General features: G+C 31.0%; 3 protein-coding genes across 4 annotated transcripts in view; 1 reads left to right on the top strand and 2 right to left on the bottom strand.

Moving 5' to 3' along the window:
- Window positions 1–675, bottom strand: part of LOC139480867 (prolyl 3-hydroxylase 1-like) — a 47417-nt gene extending 46742 nt beyond the window's left edge. Inside the window, exon 1 of one of the 2 annotated variants that reach the window (XM_071263796.1) lies at window positions 167–675. In XM_071263796.1, coding sequence (XP_071119897.1) covers window positions 167–661 — 495 coding nt within the window. In that variant the 5' untranslated portion in view covers window positions 662–675. The remainder of the gene's footprint in view (window positions 1–166) is intronic. The other variant, XM_071263795.1, reaches the window with a different exon arrangement.
- The window catches only part of LOC139480884 (trifunctional purine biosynthetic protein adenosine-3-like), a 483263-nt gene that overhangs the window by 218014 nt on the left and 243647 nt on the right, over window positions 1–21602 (top strand). The window lies entirely within an intron of this gene.
- Window positions 8694–21602, bottom strand: part of LOC139480866 (nuclear pore membrane glycoprotein 210-like) — a 52225-nt gene continuing 39316 nt past the window's right edge. Inside the window, exons 34-44 of the mRNA XM_071263792.1 lie at window positions 17278–17450; window positions 16972–17056; window positions 16676–16808; window positions 15918–16051; window positions 14069–14186; window positions 13061–13207; window positions 12385–12638; window positions 11561–11777; window positions 10765–10881; window positions 10249–10353; window positions 8694–9651 (exon numbers count right to left, since the gene is read on the bottom strand). Of these exons, the coding sequence (XP_071119893.1) occupies window positions 9506–9651; window positions 10249–10353; window positions 10765–10881; window positions 11561–11777; window positions 12385–12638; window positions 13061–13207; window positions 14069–14186; window positions 15918–16051; window positions 16676–16808; window positions 16972–17056; window positions 17278–17450 (1629 nt within the window). The 3' untranslated portion in view covers window positions 8694–9505. The remainder of the gene's footprint in view (window positions 9652–10248; window positions 10354–10764; window positions 10882–11560; window positions 11778–12384; window positions 12639–13060; window positions 13208–14068; window positions 14187–15917; window positions 16052–16675; window positions 16809–16971; window positions 17057–17277; window positions 17451–21602) is intronic.

The following is a 21602-nucleotide window of genomic DNA, read 5'->3' as shown; positions in this document are numbered from 1 at the left end:
TTTATAGCCTGTTAAAGTCAATGAAGTCATCAATAGTAAGTAAAATACATATTGAGGGGGGTTGAAGGCAGTAGAGACCAAACCAGTTGTTCATAGACTAAATTCATGACTGACATGAGTAAATCATAATTACTGAATAGTTAAAAGCAATTACTCATAGATTCACCTTGTAGTAACAAAACTGCAGATAAGAATATGGTTTGAGATTGTCAAAATCCTCTTCTACTTCAAGTAAGACACGGTTTTCTGAGATTTGATATCCAAGCTTCTCTGTTTTGCATGTTTTCAGACAATGGGATTCTTTTACTAGATTTTCAAAGAAATTGAGCCGTAAAGCATCTACAGATGTATTAAGATCTGCTGGAATGAAAAAGTCTGACAGCACTGAATTACTGCGACAACGAAGTCTGCAATCAACTATGACAGTTTTATAAGATTTTCTCTCCTGAATAGCTTTTTCCAGAAATGCTGAGCATTGAAACCATTTTCCTCCAACATATGCGTTTAAACCAGATGTGTACATGTGATCATATGTTACTGATACATCTTTACTGGTGCTATTTGTTTTTGCAACAAGGAGTGAGAGGACAACAATGATACTATGAACTTTAAATAGATATTTTAAACTTCTAAGAGAATATTTGACGTCTGCATCTTCCATCTTGAAATTTGATATAGGTGATAGGATAAGTCTAAAGAAGTTCCGAAAAATTTATTTAGATGACAATCTCAAAGATTAATTTTGATGTAACTAAAAATAGGGACGATATCAAAACACAATAGCAGACGATAAAATGCACTTGCACTTATTCCATCAAATATACTTCATAACAGGACAAATTCCAACAGATTTAGACAATTTATTAACAATCAATTTGCCAAATGCAGAAAGTATCAATCAACTATTAGCAGAGTACATAGAGGAAACAAACCGTTTTAGTGGATAATTTAATAGAAATTTCTTTTAATTTTTAACATTTTTTAATTTTTCATGCCATTTCGATAACCCAATTAACCATTTTTTTTATTTTTTTTTCACTTGATACATTTATATAATTCTATAATATTTTTAAAGCGCCACCTACAATATCTAAGTACAAAGGAGAAACTACATTAGTGATATTAATTTTACAAGAGAGGATATTATTCACAAGAGAGATTACTCTGTCATCACAACAAAGATTGAAGATTGAAGACTTACAGACTTATTATTTATTGGAGATTGTTATTTTGAAAGCTTACCTTTATCTAATAAAAAAAAATCAAAATGATTTTTAGTCACATAAGAGTGACAAGAACTTAACCTAAGGTGTTTTAGGGAGCATCCATTTAACTTCAAAGACAAAGGGGGTGGTGAGGGTTTTTACTAAGGGGGAGGGGTTTAGGGGGATGGGGTGTAACATTATGTTTTTGTCAAAGTCAGATTTTTTTTTTGCACTTAAACTAAACATTTTTTTGTAAATTTTGGAAGCTATCAAACATTTTTTTTTTCTTCAAAATTTTGTACATTATCATTCATTATTGAGAAAACCAAGAGCCAAAATCCACTTCATGGAATAAAATATAACTGGTCTTATCAACTTGGAGATGGAAAAAGTTGTTTCATGTGACATTTATTTTTGCATCATCCTAGTCTTTGTATAGTCAACTTGATCATTTAGTCATGTTTCAAAGAGTTTTTCACTTAAATCATTCTCTTATTTTCCAATTTATTGATGCAAAAGTTGTTAATTCTAACCATGCCTTACTTTCTGGTGGACTTTCTCTTGTGTATCTTCATGGGTTGTGCTGTGTATTACTAATTGCAATTTGCGCTGTGTATTATTAATTGTGATCTGTGCTGTGTATTATTAATTGTGATTTGAACTGTGTATTATTAATTGTGATTTGAACTGTGTATTATTAATTGTGATTTACACTGTGTATTATTAATTGTGATTTGAACTGTGTATTATTAATTGTGATTTACACTGTGTATTATTAATTGTGATTTGAACTGTGTATTATTAATTGTGATTTGAACTGTGTATTATTAATTGTGATTTGCACTGTGTATTATTAATTGTGATTTGCACTGTGTATTATTAATTGTGATTTGAACTGTGTATTATTAATTGTGATTTGCACTGTGTATTATTAATTGTGATTTGAACTGTGTATTATTAATTGTGATTTGAACTGTGTATTATTAATTGTGATTTGCACTGTGTATTATTAATTGTGATTTGCACTGTGTATTATTAATTGTGATTTGAACTGTGTATTATTAATTGTGATTTGCACTGTGTATTATTAATTGTGATTTGAACTGTGTATTATTAATTGTGATCTGCGCTGTGTATTTTATTAATTGTGATTTGTGCTGTGTATTGATTATTGTGATTTATGCTGGGCATTGTTTATTGCGATCTTAAGTGTAATTTTTAAGGATGTACACCTCTGAGGAGCCAAAAATTTCTAGAATTAAACTTTTTTTCTTAACAAGATTTTGGGGTTTATAAGACTGTAACAAAATAATTGGTGAAGAAAAAAACATATGGTTGTGCACTTCTTTTTTTGCTACAGCCCTTTGAAAATGCCCAATTTTGATGATTTTCCCATTTTTCATTGATTTTTACCTATTTTTTGGACTATTATCATGAAAAAAATCACAGTTCAACAATTAAACTTTTTTTCATACTTTCTATAAAGATGAAATGGACCAATCTGAATAAAACTTACTTAAAAAAACTATAGGTAGGTGTTAATATAAGAAAGTTTTATCATATTTTGATGCTTTTTTTGTGTAAAATTTACCATGCTGTCAATTTTGAATTTTTGTGATTATTCTCAGTTTAAAGAACAAAATACATATTATTTCAACTTTTTTGTTATAAATAATTGAAAAAATACATATCTAAGAAATTTGAAAAGACCAAAATGGTATGGGATGTACATGATTCTTGTAAAATCATTTTTTTTGTATCCCTAACCCATTTTCTCAAAATTTTGGCTAAAAATACTGACTTGATTGGTCATAAAATTTGAAAACTGGATTACTCAAAAACCATTCATTGTAAATACACAATTTTTTCACAGAGTTATATTTGATTATAATATTTTTAAAATTCATTGATATTTTCCACTTGTATCACATGTTTTGGAAATATTCAAGAACGAGATTTCAACGAGACTGAACGAGACTGAAAAGTCAGAAGAATACATCCTTAATCAGAAACTTTAAAGATTTGCATACTGGAAATATCTATCTATGTTTTGCCTACTTCACAAACTTCATCAAAATTAATGCAAACATATCATTTAATAAAAGACACATTTATAAACTAATTATATTCACATTCTATAATTACTCTTTGTGTTGCTTCTTATTTTTTCACCTAGCTATTTAGGTTTTTAAATAACAGCAAAAAAGGGGGAAAAAAACCCCAATAAAAATCAACATTTAATCAAGGGCAATAACCAGTTGTCAAAAGCAAATAGTCTTGTCATGCTGATATTTTTATTTTACACTCTTCACCAAGCTCCTGTAGTTTTCAAAAGATCAGCAAAAAATGAGAACTAGAGGCTCTTTAGAGTCGGTGTTGATCACCAATGGCCACTTTTTGGTAAAAATCATCATGCAAGGGCAATAACTCTTTAAAGACAATTTCCATTATAATGATGGCTCATTTGTAGATCATGTTTTGCTGATAATTTTTGCTATACATGTGTATAAAGTTTCTTTATATATCTTGTATGATTTTCAAGATAATAAACAGAAATTCAAAATAAATCGATAAACATCATCATTAAGAGCAATATTTCCAATATAAGAGTCCTTTGACATACTAGTAGATCTTGTCTAGCTGATCACTTTTTTCTGATTCAAGTTTCTCTTTATATTATAGTTTTCCAAATAAAAGGCAATATGAAGAAAACATGGTAAAATTAGACATTTAAGAGCAATAACTCCTATAAGAAAACGTTGACGTAAATGAGCAGCTTATATATATCAACGTTCTGCCCCTTCAATTTTTCTCCATTCAAGTTTTGTTTATTATCTTGAAAATTAAGTAAGAAATATAAAGGTTGGTACCTATTAAAATGTTTTAACCTGCTGCAATTTTTTGCACCTGTCCTAAGTCAGGAACCTGATGTTCAGTGGTTGTCTTTTTTTGATGTGGTTCATAAATGTTTCTCGTTTTTTATATAGATTATACAGTTAGTTTTCCCTTTTGAATGGTTTTACTCTAGTTATTTTTTTAAAGTTCTTTATAGTTTACTGTTCTGTGTGAGCCAAAACTCCATGTTGAAGACCATACTTTAACCTATAATGGATTACTTTTACAAATTGTGACTTGGCACTCATACCACAAATTCTCATATCTATTTACAAAATAATAGACAAAACTTGCATTTTATTCCTGTGTTCTATTTTAGCCATATTGGTTTGCAGGCAGGGTTATTTGACAAAAATCACAAACTAGATAAGTAAATAATGGTTAACTTTGGCCAATCAGTTTTGTTTAAGAGAAGATTTTTGTAAGATATTAGAACAAAATGCCAAAAAAATAGTATTTTTTTTTTATAAAACAGTGACCTGTTGGTAGAACATGGCTTGCTGATTATTTGTGCATTTTAAAGTTTCTCTTTTTTTAGATTTCAAAATAATACGGAAAATGAAAAACTCTTTTAAAGAGACTTTGCCTCTCACCTTGGTCTATGTGCATATTCAACAAAAGACTCTCTCAAACATTATAGACAAGGGTAGAATTCATGACAAATCTGTTGTTGATCCTGTATTTCTGATCTTTAGTCTGTTTAGTTTCTTTTTATTTCTCTGTTTTTGCTCAAAACACAAAAGAAGGTAAGTTAGGCAGAAAACTTAACAATTGTTGAAGCTGTCCTCATCACCAGAAAAGCAATACCTATGTCGCAGGGAAGACAAAAATCACTCATTTCTATCATGAAAATACACCCAGATCAACTCTTTCTTGGCCAGTCTGAACAGAATAGACAAAAATAATCACATTTTATTCCTGGACTGCCAGGAAATTTATTTATTTAAAAAAGGCATACAAAGTCATAAATGTGCAAACACTAAACATGTGGGACACACAAAAAACAATCTTTATATTCCTATTGTGATGACAAAAACAAATGATTAACAATAATGATATCATAGTAAAGTTACATTGAATTCATATCAGTTTCAATTCAATCACTAGAATTGCATCAAAAACCTCTTTGATGGAATATTTCAAACCACAATAGTGAAATTAAAAATTAACTGTACAACATTGTCATAATTTATTAACAATGAAAGAAAAAGTAGCGTTGCAACATTACATTTGCATTTAGTACATTTAAATAAAATATTATGCACAAAAAAACCATTGGAAGATCTAATCTAGAAATTAAAATAAGATATGTGGTGAACTCTAAACAGGTTATCTCAGTCTTTTTCTTGGTACATATTACATACAAATATATTCTATTTGTTTATTTACTATTCCAGGAAAAAATTAAATGTAGGTCAACCCCTATTACTCTGAAAATAATATCATGTGTAGGCCAACTCTCCCATATTTTATTCCATGTAATAAGAAGCCCTAATAGCTCACTAAACAATAGATATAAAAGTCATTAAGTACATCTATTTATGGCATTGTTAAAAAATACTGTGAAAGTACTTTTGTTCGTGGAGAACCAATTTTCATGGTTTTCGTGGATGACTTTATCCACAAATTTAAGTGTACAACGAAATAAAATAACCATTGTCAAAATCAAGACATGGAAATATCCTCATGTAGGTTTGACTTCTTATACATTTATAGCATTTGTTTATGTAATTGTTTTCTTTAGCTGACATGTTTATGACCTAATCAACACCTTAAATGATCTTTAATCTGTTGATCCCCCTATCTCGGGTTAATTAGTGTGGTCAAAACGATTTAAACAGGTCAATGTTTACTTTGCATTTCCTTCAATCCAGATAATTTGTAACCTTCGTTTCTAATGGCTTCAATTTTTCCAATTTTTTTTTCATAGAAAACTGAAATCCACGAATTTAAAAACCCATGAACATGTAAATATTGCTCAAACCATGAAAATTGATACCCACGAATTAAAGTACTTTCACAGTAGATAAAAAGGAGAAATTAACCTACAGATATAACAAGATGCTATATTTTTAAATTAATGCTGAAAATAATTATTATATTGTATTTTATTCCAAAGATATCTAGCTGAACAAACATGATATAAATTGATTGATTGATTGATGGTGTTAAATGCCAACTTAACTATAACGTGGTGGTCAGTTTTATTTGATGGAAGAAGCAGGAGTTCCAAGAGAGAACAATGACCATTGTTAGGAAAACAGACAATCCTAGTCCTTTAAGATTGGAATCTAACAGTCTTGCAAAGTCAGTGTTGATTGGTTAGTGATACAGTAGATGGAGAACAACTTGACGTTCAGCTTGTTTGTTTGGTTGATTTCCTTCTGGAGACCACATTTTTGATTTTTTTATCCAATCAGAGCTAAATGTAGAATTTGTTTTCAACAGAGATAAAAACAATATTTAGTTGAGGAAACTATAGAAATAGAAGTTAAGACTTGTATTTAAACTGTCAGTGACGGTTGCATTCATTTAAAAAAAATTGTGATGGAATGTAACAACAAATCAGCATTTAACAAATAAAAAAAATAAAATTGTCTCACCATAGGAACTTCCATTCAGGGGTGACAACAAAACTATTCTCAAAAGTACAAATTTTAACAATGCAATATTCAACTACACTTCAGGGCTCACGCTACCAGGCGACTTGGGCGAAGAAGTCGCCTTCCCGACCGTCACTTCGCTTTCCCCGACCCCCAAAAGCGAAAACAAGTCGCCCTGTTCTTGACGATAGTCGCTTTCAGTCGCTTCTGTCATCGGACATTTTCAATTTTTACCAAGTTGATGAAACATCAATTTTTTTATTGATAATTAAAGAAATTCAGACATAAACTATTCATTATCTTTAGAAAACAGGTTGAAGCATTGTCTTCGTAGTGTGTAGCAGGTTATTTGATAAAAATACAACTTTTTATCACTTCGTGCATTTTCTGCAAGTTCCGGTGCTTGTTACTCGAAAACGTACATCAACCTCAAATTCGGCGGCAACATAAGTTTGTTACTTCATTTAAACGTGATAAAAGTTGCCTCCAGTAAATTTTTAATCCATTTATTGCATTAAAAACGTCATGTTCCTTTCCAAATAACTTGTCAAACATCGTTTATTTTTGTAAATTTTCTTGCATTCGTCCGCCATTGACCGATTTCTAAACTCCGGATCTGAACCGGACCAGCTATGACCGAAATCCGTACTTTTACAATAACTACTACGGACGCAGGATGGAACAGCTGACAGAAGAATATTGATCCCAAAGGGGAAAATTACGCATTCCACACGCATTAAGAGACTTTTTGTAACATCTAATTGATTGGTGTATATAATTCCCTATATTTTTTATGGATTGTTTCAAACTATTGATTAAAGTTGCTTAACTCTGAGACTATTATACTAATATCAATATATTCTGGCCCAGCTTAATAACTTTTATATTTTTTTTATGAGAAACACTGAATGTCATACACAATATAATTTTAAATTAAATTGTTATTGATATATTATAATTTCTTTACATTTTTTAAAATAATTTTTTTTTTGTTAGTGCTAGATATTTAGTTGGTAGTTTCTCACAAGAACCTTAGTAAAACTTAAACAACTTTTAATTTCAAATGATACTTTAATTGTAATTTTTTTACTCAGATATGAATTGAACAATATAAAAAGAACATTATTTACATATGGCCCTTTATACTATTGTAAAATTCAAACATTGTATCGCACCGCGTGGATGAGCACTTCTCTTTCAAATCTCACCACTTCTCCCTATAATTCTGAAGTAGTGTGAGCCCTGCACTTAGTACAAATTATCAAAATAATTGAGCAATTTTATCTAATATAAAACCAAAATAACTTTTTGGCATGTGATCAACTTCAAGATAATATAAAGTTGGATATTTACAGTTTAATATCTCATGCCATGTACACATTTGTATAATTTTAACAGATAAGAAATCATCCATAACATTCTATTTTTTTACATCAGCACAAATCCCATCCTGATGGGATAAAAAAAGGGGGACAGAGTGATAATATTGTTAAATTTCATAAGCTGGATAAACATTGGCCTAATTGTGTTCATTATATAATACAACAAATGTAAGTTTCTAACGACCAAATTGGCTATACAGCCTTTGCATGTTGGGTTTATATAATAAGATGATATGGTGGTCTTTTATAGATTAATTCAAAATATAATTGCTTTAAATCAAATATTTAAAAGGAGAAATTTTTTATTCAAATTGAAACAGTGTTCTCCCAACAACATTCATATAGCATCCTGGAAAATGGGGAATTTTGAATACCATCATGTTTTTAGAAATTATAGAAAAACATCATTTACACAATCTATTAAAAAAAAGAATTCAGAAAGCACCACATTATAATAAAAGGCCCTGAGGAGAACACAGGTATTTGGATGGAATTTGTTTTACACTCTGGTTATATAAATGCTGATAACAAAGGGTGATGGCGGTGACTAGGTATGTCTTTAGGAAACTTACAAAATGCTGACAAACTGTCAGTAACTACATTTTTTAAGGAATTTATTATGAACACATGATAAAACAATCTTCTTCATTAATTGCTCAGCCATTATATTTCAATAATTAATTTAGATTATTTAAACATCAAATTCACACAAAAATGATCTGTACAATAAATGATCTATACAATTTCACTTTCACACTTAGGCATAAGACATAAGGTAAACCATTATTTTTTTCATTATTACCTTTATAGAATTGGTTTGTCTAAATATGGGTAATTTGAATAAAGGTTGATAAACAAAATTCTAAGTAACCTTACTTCAAAGTGCACCCCCTCCCCCCCTCCCCCCCCCCCCCAAAAAAAAAGTCAATAAAAAAATCAACAATTATTAACACCCCTAGTACTGAAGACAATAAAATGTAACTTCCTTCGTCACTTAAGAATAATACATTTCAATGCTATTTGTCCCCAATTACTAGAGATCACAAACCTCCCCTATTAATTTTGATGACACGACACAAAATAATTGTAATATGGCGTTATTAGCTAAAGTGTCCCAGCTTCACAAATAGTGATTAGGTCTTTTGTAATGATAATTGTACCTGAATCAGCACTGCAAATAACAATTACATCTGCATAATATGAAATGATTATTACATTGAACAATTCTAAACAAAGTCGTCTTTCTCTTTAAATACTGAAGTTACATAGAAAAAGATGCAATAATATGCCATTTTTCCCTATAATTTTGAGACTATTAACTTCATGCTTGCATTTCCTGACAACTTCACTTGCACAATGTTCCTTACTGGTTGCTATCATTTGTACATAATATGAGCATTATTCCTATGAGAGTTATTCATCACATTGGTGAGACAGGTCTGTTCATGTATGGTGATCTCCGTCGTCCAGGACTGGACCCATCCTGAGGATGATACCCTGGTGACCAGAGGTATGGTGATTGTGATTTAGATGGTGAATAAGCTGGTGAATACGCTGGTGGTGAGCCTGCAATAAAACAGATTCAGTGATATTATAGTAATCATGTTAAAAGAATGGTATGCTTCTTAATTTCATTAATATTGGATGAAAACTGATTTGTTTTGTTATAATTCTAAACTGTCAACATCACTAAATCAGTTTAGTATTTTATTTTCAAAAGTTGAAGTGGGAACAAATATAGTTGGATCTTTTTTTCGTTGTTTTTTATAGCTAGATATGAGGTTTTACTTTAACACCACATTTCCAGGTTTGAGGGAGTGTTTAGGTCTTGAAAACCGGTATAATTCTGCTACATAACTGGTATACAATTGAACAGAAAAGATGTTTAATCCTTTACATGATGTAATTAGAACCATATACTGTTGATTAATTAACTTTTGTTTGGTACCAATTTTCATGGATTTCCTGGGTGCAGGTTAACACAAATTTAAATGTTCAACTAACATCAAATTTTCCATTAGCTTGAATGCAGACTTTGGCAAAACCACAAAATGAAATATTGACCAAAGTGTAAGCTTTCCACAATCCACAAAAATTGATACACACAAAAATATACAATAACTGATTCTGTACAATAAAAATGAATAGAACTGTATTCCATACCTGATAAATTTTGTATGTTATAAGGTGAGGAAGCCCCAGCTGGTCCAGGCATAAATACTGCATTGGGTACAGCTGTATATTTTTTTCCAAATAGATAATGAAAACCTGGAATATATCAATTAAAACTTCATATGTACAAAATGTATGAAAAATTGAACAATTGTCACATAAGAAAGAGGCTCCCAAAGCGATAATAAGAAATCCAACATGGTAAAAAAATATGCCATTTTGATATTTATTTCATTCCTTTATTGCAATTAGAAATCATTATTTAGAGGAAATAACTTCAGTATTTTCGCACAATAATATCTATATATGAGTCAATATGGCTCATATTGTTAACTGACTCATTCTAGAGGTTATTCACATCCTCCATTAGTGTGTAAAGTTTCTTAATCTATTAATGTTGTGTTACAGGTAGGACTAACTGATTCCTAAATACCTCAAAAAATTCCAGTGGTAAAATTATTCCATACCTGTCAACATAATTCAATAAAAGTGTGTATCAAGACTTACCTAGAAGTGCCAGTAATGCTGTGGTAAATATCATGAAGAACATAAACAGCCAGTATGGATAATTATTAAATAACTGTCTAATCAGAGTTGTCCAACCTCTATGTGCTCCATAATCATCTGGAAATAAGTAGAACAAAAGTTTGTCTTATGCTTTTATTTATGTCAAATTCAACTTATTCATGGTCTATTCATATAAGAATGAGGAAAATAGGGTTGATGTACCTGAACCAATCAATTGTATGAATAACTTGTATACCCAAGAAATAGACCTTTTATTACTGTTTGTCATCTTAAGTGTTTACTGGGTGCCTTTGGCATAGCAATTGTCATGTTTTGGATGAATAGGGCTATTTCAGAGGAAATCTATAAGTTTGGACAACACATCGAAAAATTCTTTGGGTAATAGTAGAGAAATCAAATCAAAGGTAGTTTACTTTAAATTGTAGATCTCATAACCACCATTTTGAAGATATGTTGTTCATCAAATTATGACTTAACATCATTCATTTTCATAGCACTGCTTGTGGACATGTACATAGACATTAATATAGATGATAAAAATAAGATATTTCCTCATTTTTGTTGAGGTGAGCTTTCAATTATCAATCTTAGTGCATTTATTCTTCTGCTATCTCTGAGTTTTGGGAAGAGTTTGTATTCATAACAGAAAAGCTCAATATGTTTCTATATATGGGATCAAATGATACTTTCAAATAAATTGTACTTTGGTTGTTATTCAAATTACATGACTTTGTTTAATGGTCCTTTATACATTTTTTTCATGAAAGGTAATTACCTAAGTATTCTGGCTTCTGTCCGATTAATCTTATGCTAACAGGAACCTTAACTTCTTGACCTGTCTTTGCACAAATCATATTTACTGACATATCAAGTGTTTCTCTGTCCCAAAGTGCAGCAGAGTCAAGCAATTTGATTGGATAAAGAACAGATTTAGACTGTGTGTCTTGTTCTGGTTCCAGAGCTTCTAGAATTGATGAATCACTAACCACTGCCTGTAAATAAACAAACATTCCTTACTATTCATCATAGAAAGTCTTTCAATCCATAAATACCACTACTACACAAATTGAATATTTTCATCCCCATAACAAGTAAGCATTGAATCCAAAAGGCTAAACTCGAGATGAGTTATATGCATGAGGTACAAGTCAAATTGACCCTTTTGTTATATAAGTGTTTTACAATATAACAAGGATGGTTTTCTACAACATTGATTTTTAAATGTGTAATAGAAGTACAGTTGCACAATCAAGAAATCCAGGTCATGCTAAAAATTGTTGTTATTAAATTGTTTTCTTCAATACAAGACAACTGTAGATAAAGTTTATCATTCAAATACCACCACAGCTTTTTGTTTTGCTATATGTATATGAATATTTTTATGGTGGAAGAAAGCAGTGTGGAAACTTCAACCTTGACCACAGGTTTTTGTGAACCTAGATGCTAACTAGTTTAAAATACTATGTAAGCTGTGTTTTATCATATTCTTATACTGTAGTAGTAAAATAGTATGATACATCATCAATGATTGAAGAATCTACATTCCTAAACCTCTCTCTGTGGCAGGGCAACTATAAGTATTTTATTGTATATTATTACCTTAATACATCCTGCTAATGCAGGTATAGATGATATTCTGATAGGATACACTGCTGCTACTGTAGACAGATGTATCTCAGAAGTTTGTACAAAGAATGCTGGGTAAAGTTCAAACTGTTTGGATTCAGATATGACCTCTGATTGACCGTCCTGGAAAGGAACTCTTACAAGCAGACGGATATTGGAAGTCATTGTACTGATTTGCTGTGACATCTTGTCCACTTCTTGTTTCTCTAGCTGGCAGCCATATTGTCCTAGAAAAAAGATTAAACTAAAGTTAAACTCAAAACTAAGAATAAAATTTCTTAAATAACAAAATACTAGTATGCATTTAACTCTTTGATGAGGAATCAAGTAGTCCATTTTTTTTATTTTCCTCATAATTCTCAGTTTTTGTTAGTTTTATTTATCATCTAAAAATTCAGAGATAAACAGTACCATTCCATTCAAATTGATTTCAGAGGAAAGTAAAAGATCTATCCTACTCCAACCCTGCCAAACATGCTTTCTATCAGTAATGAACAAACAATCTTAGATCATCTTAAGTGACTTGTAACCAATGTTCTACAACAAAAGTTTACTTCCTATTCCTAATGCCACATAAATAAGGTGACATAATTAAACTTGTAAGGGGGCCCCAAGTAGTTTTCATAATCTAATATTAAGTTTGTCTCACCTGCTTTACTGTCAAATATGCCAAAGACAGAGAAGAGGTCATCAATGGATATTTCACTTCCTTGTTCAGTTAGGCTAAGCTGACAGCTGAATGGAATGGAATCAGGGTGAAAATCTCCTTCCAGCACTTTGTTATAACAGTTATCGCCTATAAATAGAAAATAGCATCTATATAAACATCTGTTTCAAGTGATCATCATCACAGAATGAATAGCTTGTAGTGAGCATGCTCACATACCCAAAACCCCTACATAATTAACATGGAATATTTTTATTAAATGTCCTCCTCCCAAGAGGATGTCCCCTTTTCAGATTTTTTAGTTGAAACCTTCATACAATTTGAAAAGATCATGATAAAAATGAAGATGCTATATATGCCTTTCAACATGAAAAATATTTAAAACAGTCATCATATAACTTTAATTGTACACTTATATATGTAAATTTTCCTGAATTTGGAATTGGTCAGTACAATATCAATTTTACAAATAGCTTACACAAAAACTTATGGTTCTAGTAATGAATAAAGAGTAAATGCTATCAATACAAAAATAAACAAGAATGTGTCCAAAGTACACGGATGCCCCACTCGGACTATCATTTTCCATGTTCCATGGACTTTGAAATTGGGTAAATATCTAATTTGGCATTAAAATCAGAAAGATTATACTATAGGGAACATGTGTACTAAGTTTCAAGCTGATTGGACTGTAATTTCATCAAAAACTACCTTGACCAAAAACTTTAACCTGAAGCGGGAAGAACGAACAGACGGACGGACAAAAGAATGAGCGGAGCCACAGACCAGAAATCATAATGCCCCTCTACTATCGTAGGTGGGGCATAAAAAGAAAATATGTTCTAATATGCCTACCCATCAGTTTTCTGAACATGTGAGTCCACTTCACACAATTGTGAGCACAAACTATCTACTTTTGTAACTTTTTAAAATTGAGATTGGATATCTTTAATTTATTCAAAATGACAGTCCTTAGTGTTAATATCTAACCTTGGAGTCCATCCCCTAGTCTGACTGGTATAAAATATCCACTAGATCTTCCCTTTACATTGGTCAGGAAGGTTAAAGGTGTGTCAAATGTTACAGATTTTATTGGTTCTACTGTTACCTGTAATAAATTATATTAACAGTCAATCACATGGTAATAACAAGAATGTGTCCATAGTACACGGATGCCCCACTCGCACTATCATTTTCTATGTTCAGTGGACCATGAAATTGGGGTCAAAACTTTAATTTGGAATTAAAATTAGAAAGATCATATCATAGGGAACATGTGTACTAAGTTTCAAGTTGATGTAACTTTAACTTCATCAAAAACTACCTTGACCAAAAACTTTAACCTGAACTTTGCACTATCATTTTCTATGTTCAGTGAACCATGAAATTGGGGTCAAAACTATAATTTGGCATTAAAATTAGAAAGATCATATCATGGGGAACGAATGGAGGCACAGACCAGAAAACATAATGCCCCTCTACTATCGTAGGTGGGGCATAAAAATGCCTCTTTTCTCTCAAATCTTTATATCAAAAGTAGTGACTTAGATATATGCTTTTTTTCTATCCTTAACAAATATTTCATTCCATGTAAATTTTCATGAAAAAAAGAGGAAAGTTTTTGAAAATAAACTCTAAACAAGAATGTGTCCGATGCCCCATTCACACTATCATTTTCTATGTTCAGTGGACCATGTTATGGGATAACAAGAATGTGTCCATACACACGGATGCCCCACTCGCACTATCATTTTACATGTTCACTGGACCGTGAAATTGGGGTCAATACTTTAATTTGGCATTAAAATTAAAAAGATCATATCATAGTTAACATGTGTACTAAGTTTCAAGTTGATTGGACTTCAACTTCATCAAAAACTACCTTGACCAAAAACTTTAACCTGAGCTTCACACTATCTTCTTCTTTGTTCAGTGGACCATGAAATTGGGGTCAAAACTATAATTTGGCATTAAAATTAGAAAGATCATATCATGGGGAACATGTGTACTAAGTTTCAAGTTGATTGGACTTCAACTTCTTCAAAAACTACCTTGACCAAAAACTTTAACCTGAAGCGAACGGACGCACAGACGGACAAACGAATGAACGAACGCAGGCACAGACCAGAAAACATAATGCCCCTCTACTATCGTAGGTGGGGCATAAAAACTCTAATTTGGCATTAAAATTAGAAAGATCATGTCATAGGGAACATATGTACTAAGTTATAAGTTGATTGGACTTTAACTTTATCAAAAACATCCTCGACCAAAAACTTTAACCTGAAGCAGGACGGACGAATGAACGAACAAACGGACGGAAGAACGAATGGGCACACAGACTAGAAAACATAATGTCCATAAATGGGGCATAAAAATTAAGTTGATTTGTTCATCAAGGAATATTTACCAATTTAATCTGTCGGCATATCTGCACAAGAATGAACATCAATTTCAGTTTGGTTTTACCAAGATTAAACGTTCTAACATGTACAATGTTTGCTATCATGTTACAGCTTTTCTATAAAAGCATGCAAAGCAAACCTTTACTCAACTTGCTTGCTATGTTTGTTTTGATGTTTGTAAACAATAGGTAGGTAGTCTGTTTCAGTTTGTTCACTATATACTGGACTTTGATTGAACAGTACACATAAACTTGAGTTCAAGGTTAAGTTCAATATTGTATGCCATTTCTTATTGTCCAATCAGATCCCAGTATATATTAAACAGACTGAAGCTCTGACTACCTATTGTTTGTAAACATCCAAGACAAAGCAAGCAAGTATAAAGTTTATTTTGCATGCTTTTAAAGAAAAGCTGTAAAGTAAAAGTAACTGACCTCTGTATAAGTAAATATACCACTAGATATTTCATATGTGATCAACGATGATCCAACTTTAGTGGCCACAGCGATACCACTATCACTGGTGATCTTGACATTGTTGTTATTATTCTGCCATACACCATTATAACCTGTTTTAATAAAGTAAATAACTGTAAAATAGATGTGGAAATTAAAACAACACTACTTACTCTGAATTTTTTCCTGGATTTACCTTAATTGGTCAAGCTCAAAGATGATAATTTGAAAGCTACTGAAGTATAAGTACAGTTGAATAGCTATATAAACAATGAGAACCTAAAAATAATAGCCAAATTCATCTAAGGTCAACTTTGCCTGAGGATTTGAAACCTTAGTTTCTAAATAATTTCAAAATTTAATGTAAATGAAGCCATTGAACAATCTTCCTGAACTAAATAACATAAACATTGTGACATCAGAAATATATGGGGAAAACAAGAATGTGAGAGACGTCTGTTAATTAAATAACAAAATAATTCAGCTCTTGACAATGCAATATATTTTAATACTATTGTTTACATTATGTATTAAAGTTAAAGTTTGGGAATTAAATTTTCCCAACAGGGTTCTTGGTAAAAAAAAAAAAGCAAATATTTGGCAAAGATATAAATAGACTAAAACAGTCAATGTTAGCCCTTCTTAAACCTTCATTTAACACAAAAAATGTTATTCCTTCTTTTTGGTGGTACAATGTATATAAAATTTTATTAACCTGGATCTATGACTGTTCATACCTGTTTCTGTAACTAGAGATGAAGTGTAACACACAATTTGTCCTAAGAATACTGTATGACTGTTTGGTGTAATGGCATAATCTACATCAATGTTTATATAATCTGTTATCCAGGGGCTGTGTTTGTCCCAAACCTACAATTAAACATCAATAAAAGCCTAATAAATATTGATATAATTCCTGCTTTATATTCAATTTTCGCCTCCATAAATCATTACTTAAGCCTTTTATAGCTAAATGCATATTTGTTGTTAGAACTCTATGAATCAAGTAATTCTAAGAGAGGTTTTATCTTACCTTAAGAACAGTTTGTCCAACTTCGGCAGCCTTCATTACCAATGTATTGTTGTCTGAACCATGTCCAATTTGTACCAGATCGTACCTAAAATCAGTAAGAATTTAATCTATTTTTTTGTCATGACAGTCCTACCAGCAAAAGAAAACTGTGTAGAAGATGTAGGTATGGATATATTTAGACCACCAAAAATTAGTAAAGAATATTAATCCATAAAGAGCTTTAAAATAGATGTCGATAAAATATTCTAATGTTTACAGATTTACCATTGTCTCTTTGTACTACTTTAAAATTAAAAAACAATTTACCTGTTTAATCTATAATACATCTTTACATTTGTTGCAAAGAATTCCTCTCCAACATCATCATGGTAACTGACAGACAACTGCAAGGTAACACCCACTGGAATCTTCTTCAGTTGACCACTGTTTGTTCTCAGTGCAGTATTAGAGTTTATCATCATGTATGCAACCGTCTTAACCTATAGAAAGAAAGAAATTTTCAATTAATTTTTTACATAAAAAACAATGGTTATTTTTTAATAAATATAATGGTCTGCTATACACTACCAAACTATCTTATTTTTTAAGGTTCTTTAAATGTAATAGGGATATATACATTCAGACTCAAATCAACCAAATTCATCTAATAAGTAAAGTATAATAATATCCCAATGAAACCTCTGTATATCTGAATGTATATTTTAAGCTCCTATATTCACCCAAGCAAACAGTATCTAGTCAATGAAGAAAAAAGTATTGTTCAAGGCATCAGATATTACAATTTACCTTCATTAAAAGTATTGTTCAAGGCATCAGATATTACAATTTACCTTTATTAGAAGTATTGTTCAAGGCATCCGATATTACAATTTACCTTTATTAGAAGTATTGTTCAAGGCATCAGATATTACAATTTACCTTTATTAGAAGTACTAGAACACACCCTTGATATCACGGGTCCGTGACTGAATTAAAGTATATAACTATGCGCAAGCCTTATTTTAGTATTAGTATTGTCATCTGATAAAGTCATGCCGATTATAAGATACACAGTTTTTCTCTGCTTTCAAGTCTTTCTGTTTGAACCCGTCGAACTGAAACAATAATATTAATTATTTGGAAAACAAAAGGTCCTGGAATGGAGTATTTTTTAATCAACAGCATTGTCCTATATAAGTTATAAATAAAGTTGAATTCTTTGCTTCGCTGTTTTACGTCATGCCCACTAACAAATTGAAAACTGTACGGCTATACGCCTTATTTTTAGTCCAGATTTTTAGTATTCGTATTGTTATCTTAGAAAGTCTTACTGATTAAAATACTACAATAGGTAACAATTTGACAATTTAGTAGTGCCAACCCTGTGGTTATGACCCGTGTATATAGCATATTAATCCTGAATACAACGTTTGGTGGTGCGCCTGTCAGATGCGGAACGTACAGATAAGGTAATAGGTAACAGGTGAATATACTATTGGTATCGGTAGCGGACTCGACCCGGAACTTCTTAATTATTGGCAATATTAATTACGTGGAAAACAAAAGGGCCTGGAGTGGTGTAATTTTTAATCTACACCTTTGTACTATATTAGTTATATATAAAGTTGAATTCTGTGATTCGTCGTTTTTACTTGATGACGGCTGACAAATTGGACCTCGTAATTTTAGTATTATAGATTGTTCAAGGCATCCGATATTACAATTTACCTTTATTAGAAGTATTGTTCAAGGCATCAGATATTACAATTTACCTTTATTAGAAGTATTGTTCAAGGCATCCGATATTACAATTTACCTTTATTAGAACAGTCGGAAAGCAAACCCTTAGAAACGACCGTTGTTGCTACTTTCTTAAGACAACAATGGGACTGATATTAAAACCCGCCATTCTGAAATTGCGTTAATTTCGTGGATTTTTTTTTTTTGGCGCCAATTTGGAAGTTTATCTTTTTTTCAGTTTCCCACTTGCCATTAGGGTCTGAAATAGATTTATTTCGATTTGTTGAGCATGGAGTTTATTATCAAAAGGAAAAAAAATCTCAAACACGTCAAATTGGCCAAGTTTTAACGATCCCGTAATGCCATTGATCGTCGTTTAAAATTATTTTCTTCTATTTTTCACAGATTAACAAAGACTATATGTACTATAAGTTATACAAACAATTAATAATACGTATCTCAAAATTTAAAAAAATCATAAAGTATAACGTTCTATTACCCCTTGGGAAACCCCGTTTGAACTAAATTCCAAAAGAAAGACATTTTTTGACATTGTAGTTTTTCGGTCTTACACATCGATGTCACCTGGCATCTGAACACAGTCAATGTACACATTTAGTATGTTTGTTTGAAAAAGTAATGGCGAGATCAGCTGTGAATATTTGACTGGATTAATTATTCTCTTTAAGTCAGTGAAATGTATGACTTAACTAAACCAAGGTAAGGAAATCTTATACTGCCTTTGCACAACCTTAACTGCTTTAATAGATGCACTGACATAAAACACATTCGTTGTTTAAAATAATACTTGTTTTTTGTGATAAAGGAATCCTGCAAAAGTAAATGAGAAAGTATTGTCCTAAATTTCAACTTAGGCAGCCAACAACCATTTGATTTTCTGTAGGGGTTAGGGGGTGGTGGCTTTTGATTGTTTTGAAGAAAAAAAGTTTGTTTCCAATTTTTGGATAAAAAATAATTTGTTTTGACCCTGAGAAAAACAAAATGTTTGTTTTACCCTCAGCTGCCATTAGATGAAATGCTAAAATTGAAAGAGAAGAATTGTTTTCAACTTGTCTGGAAAAAAATCCATAGTCCCCCCCCCTCCCTGAAAACAAATGGTTGCTGCCTTCAAACAATCTCTTTCAGAGTATCATTTTAATCAATCTCATTCAAAGAATTATCATATGATACTGACATGAGGTGTGACTTAATTTTGACTTGTGATCTAAAACATAATTGTTGACTTAGCCCCCAGAAACTGCTCTGAAATACTTTAATAAATATAACTGTAATTTGTAAAAATGCATAGTTTTTTTAATGATATTATTATTTTTTTCAAATAGAAAAAGAAAAATATTACTAAGTCTATTTTGTTCTTATTTATTTTCAAGTTCATGACCAGCACCATTTATTTATTGGTTTAGTGTGTTATTTTTATAATTTGAGTTCATTCATTAGAACTATAACTTGCATGAAATCAATGAGACAACATGGTTATATTTAGTTTGTTCATAGTATACAAGGATTGCAAACTAATTTTCCTTTTATAAATTTAAAATAATGAAGATTTTACATTCAGAATACTTTCATTATGATCTCTTTTATGTTTAAATGAAAAAGGTAGGACCAACTTGCAAGTGTCAGTAATGAAAAGGAATTTCTGTTTTTTTATCATTTTAATACTGTCTTGATCCATTATTCATGAATATTTAGACTACCCCTTGTATTTCTGTGTTAAAATAATTTGGTTGCAGCAGTAAAAATACTTACCAAAACATGAATATTAAATTAACTCTTGGAATATTAAATTAATATTAAATTATTAACCCTATTATGGCACATAGGGACACATAGGGCCTATTTCACAGGGACTGAGTTCTGAAAAGTGATAAAATGTGTTTTTCTAGTTTTTGGCACATGTTTACAGTATCAAAATATATTTAATAAGATAATTTTTAATAATTTCCACATGTAAATAACAGCATATTGCTTGATATAACAATAGTTAGTTCATGATAGTGTCAAACAAAGGGACGTAACTCGTGAATTGTCGTCGGCCCCGCTTCGTCAGAAATATCGACACATCTAACTGGCACATTTGCGTATCTTAGCATATCAACTGGCACAAATTTGACATATCATAGTCCAAGTTATGTTACATAACATAATTTAAATTCAGCATAGCTTCCCGAGAAGTTAAGAAAGAAAATTACGATTTTAATTTTCTGTGACCAATTTTTTTCGTCAACACCTTGACTTTGAAGACACATTTTGAGAGAAAAAAATGAGTTTAATCCATAATTGAGTTGAGTAATATATTTCTTATATACTCAAGAATGTTCACTTAAAAGGAAATTAGTTTTAATTCATGCAAAAAACTACAAATTCCAAAAAACGAGCTTCACTTTTTTTGGTTAAAAAATGCCCATATATGGTAATCACATGACGTCCATTGTTGCTTTAAGAAATGGGGTCAAACAGGGGTCAGCTTTCCGACTGAGAAGTATTGTTCAAGGCATCGGATATTACAATTTACCTTTATTAGAAGTATTGTTCAAGGCATCGGATATTACAATTTACCTTCATTAAAAGTATTGTTCAAGGCATCAGATATTACAATTTACCTTTATTAGAAGTATTGTTCAAGGCATCGGATATTACAATTTACCTTTATTGTTCAAGGCATCAGATATTACAATTTACCTTTATTAGAAGTATTGTTCAAGGCATCGGATATTACAATTTACCTTCATTAAAAGTATTGTTCAAGGCATCGGATATTACAATTTATCTTTATTAGAAGTATTGTTCAAGGCATCAAATATTACAATTTACCTTTATTAGAAGTATTGTTCAAGGCATCAGATATTACAATTTACCTTCATTAAAAGTATTGTTCAAGGCCTCAGATA

This window comes from Mytilus edulis, chromosome 7, assembly GCF_963676685.1.
Source record: "Mytilus edulis chromosome 7, xbMytEdul2.2, whole genome shotgun sequence".
In the NCBI taxonomy this organism is placed as follows: Eukaryota; Metazoa; Mollusca; class Bivalvia; order Mytilida; family Mytilidae; genus Mytilus; species Mytilus edulis.
This window is presented reverse-complemented; position numbering and strand designations above follow the sequence as displayed.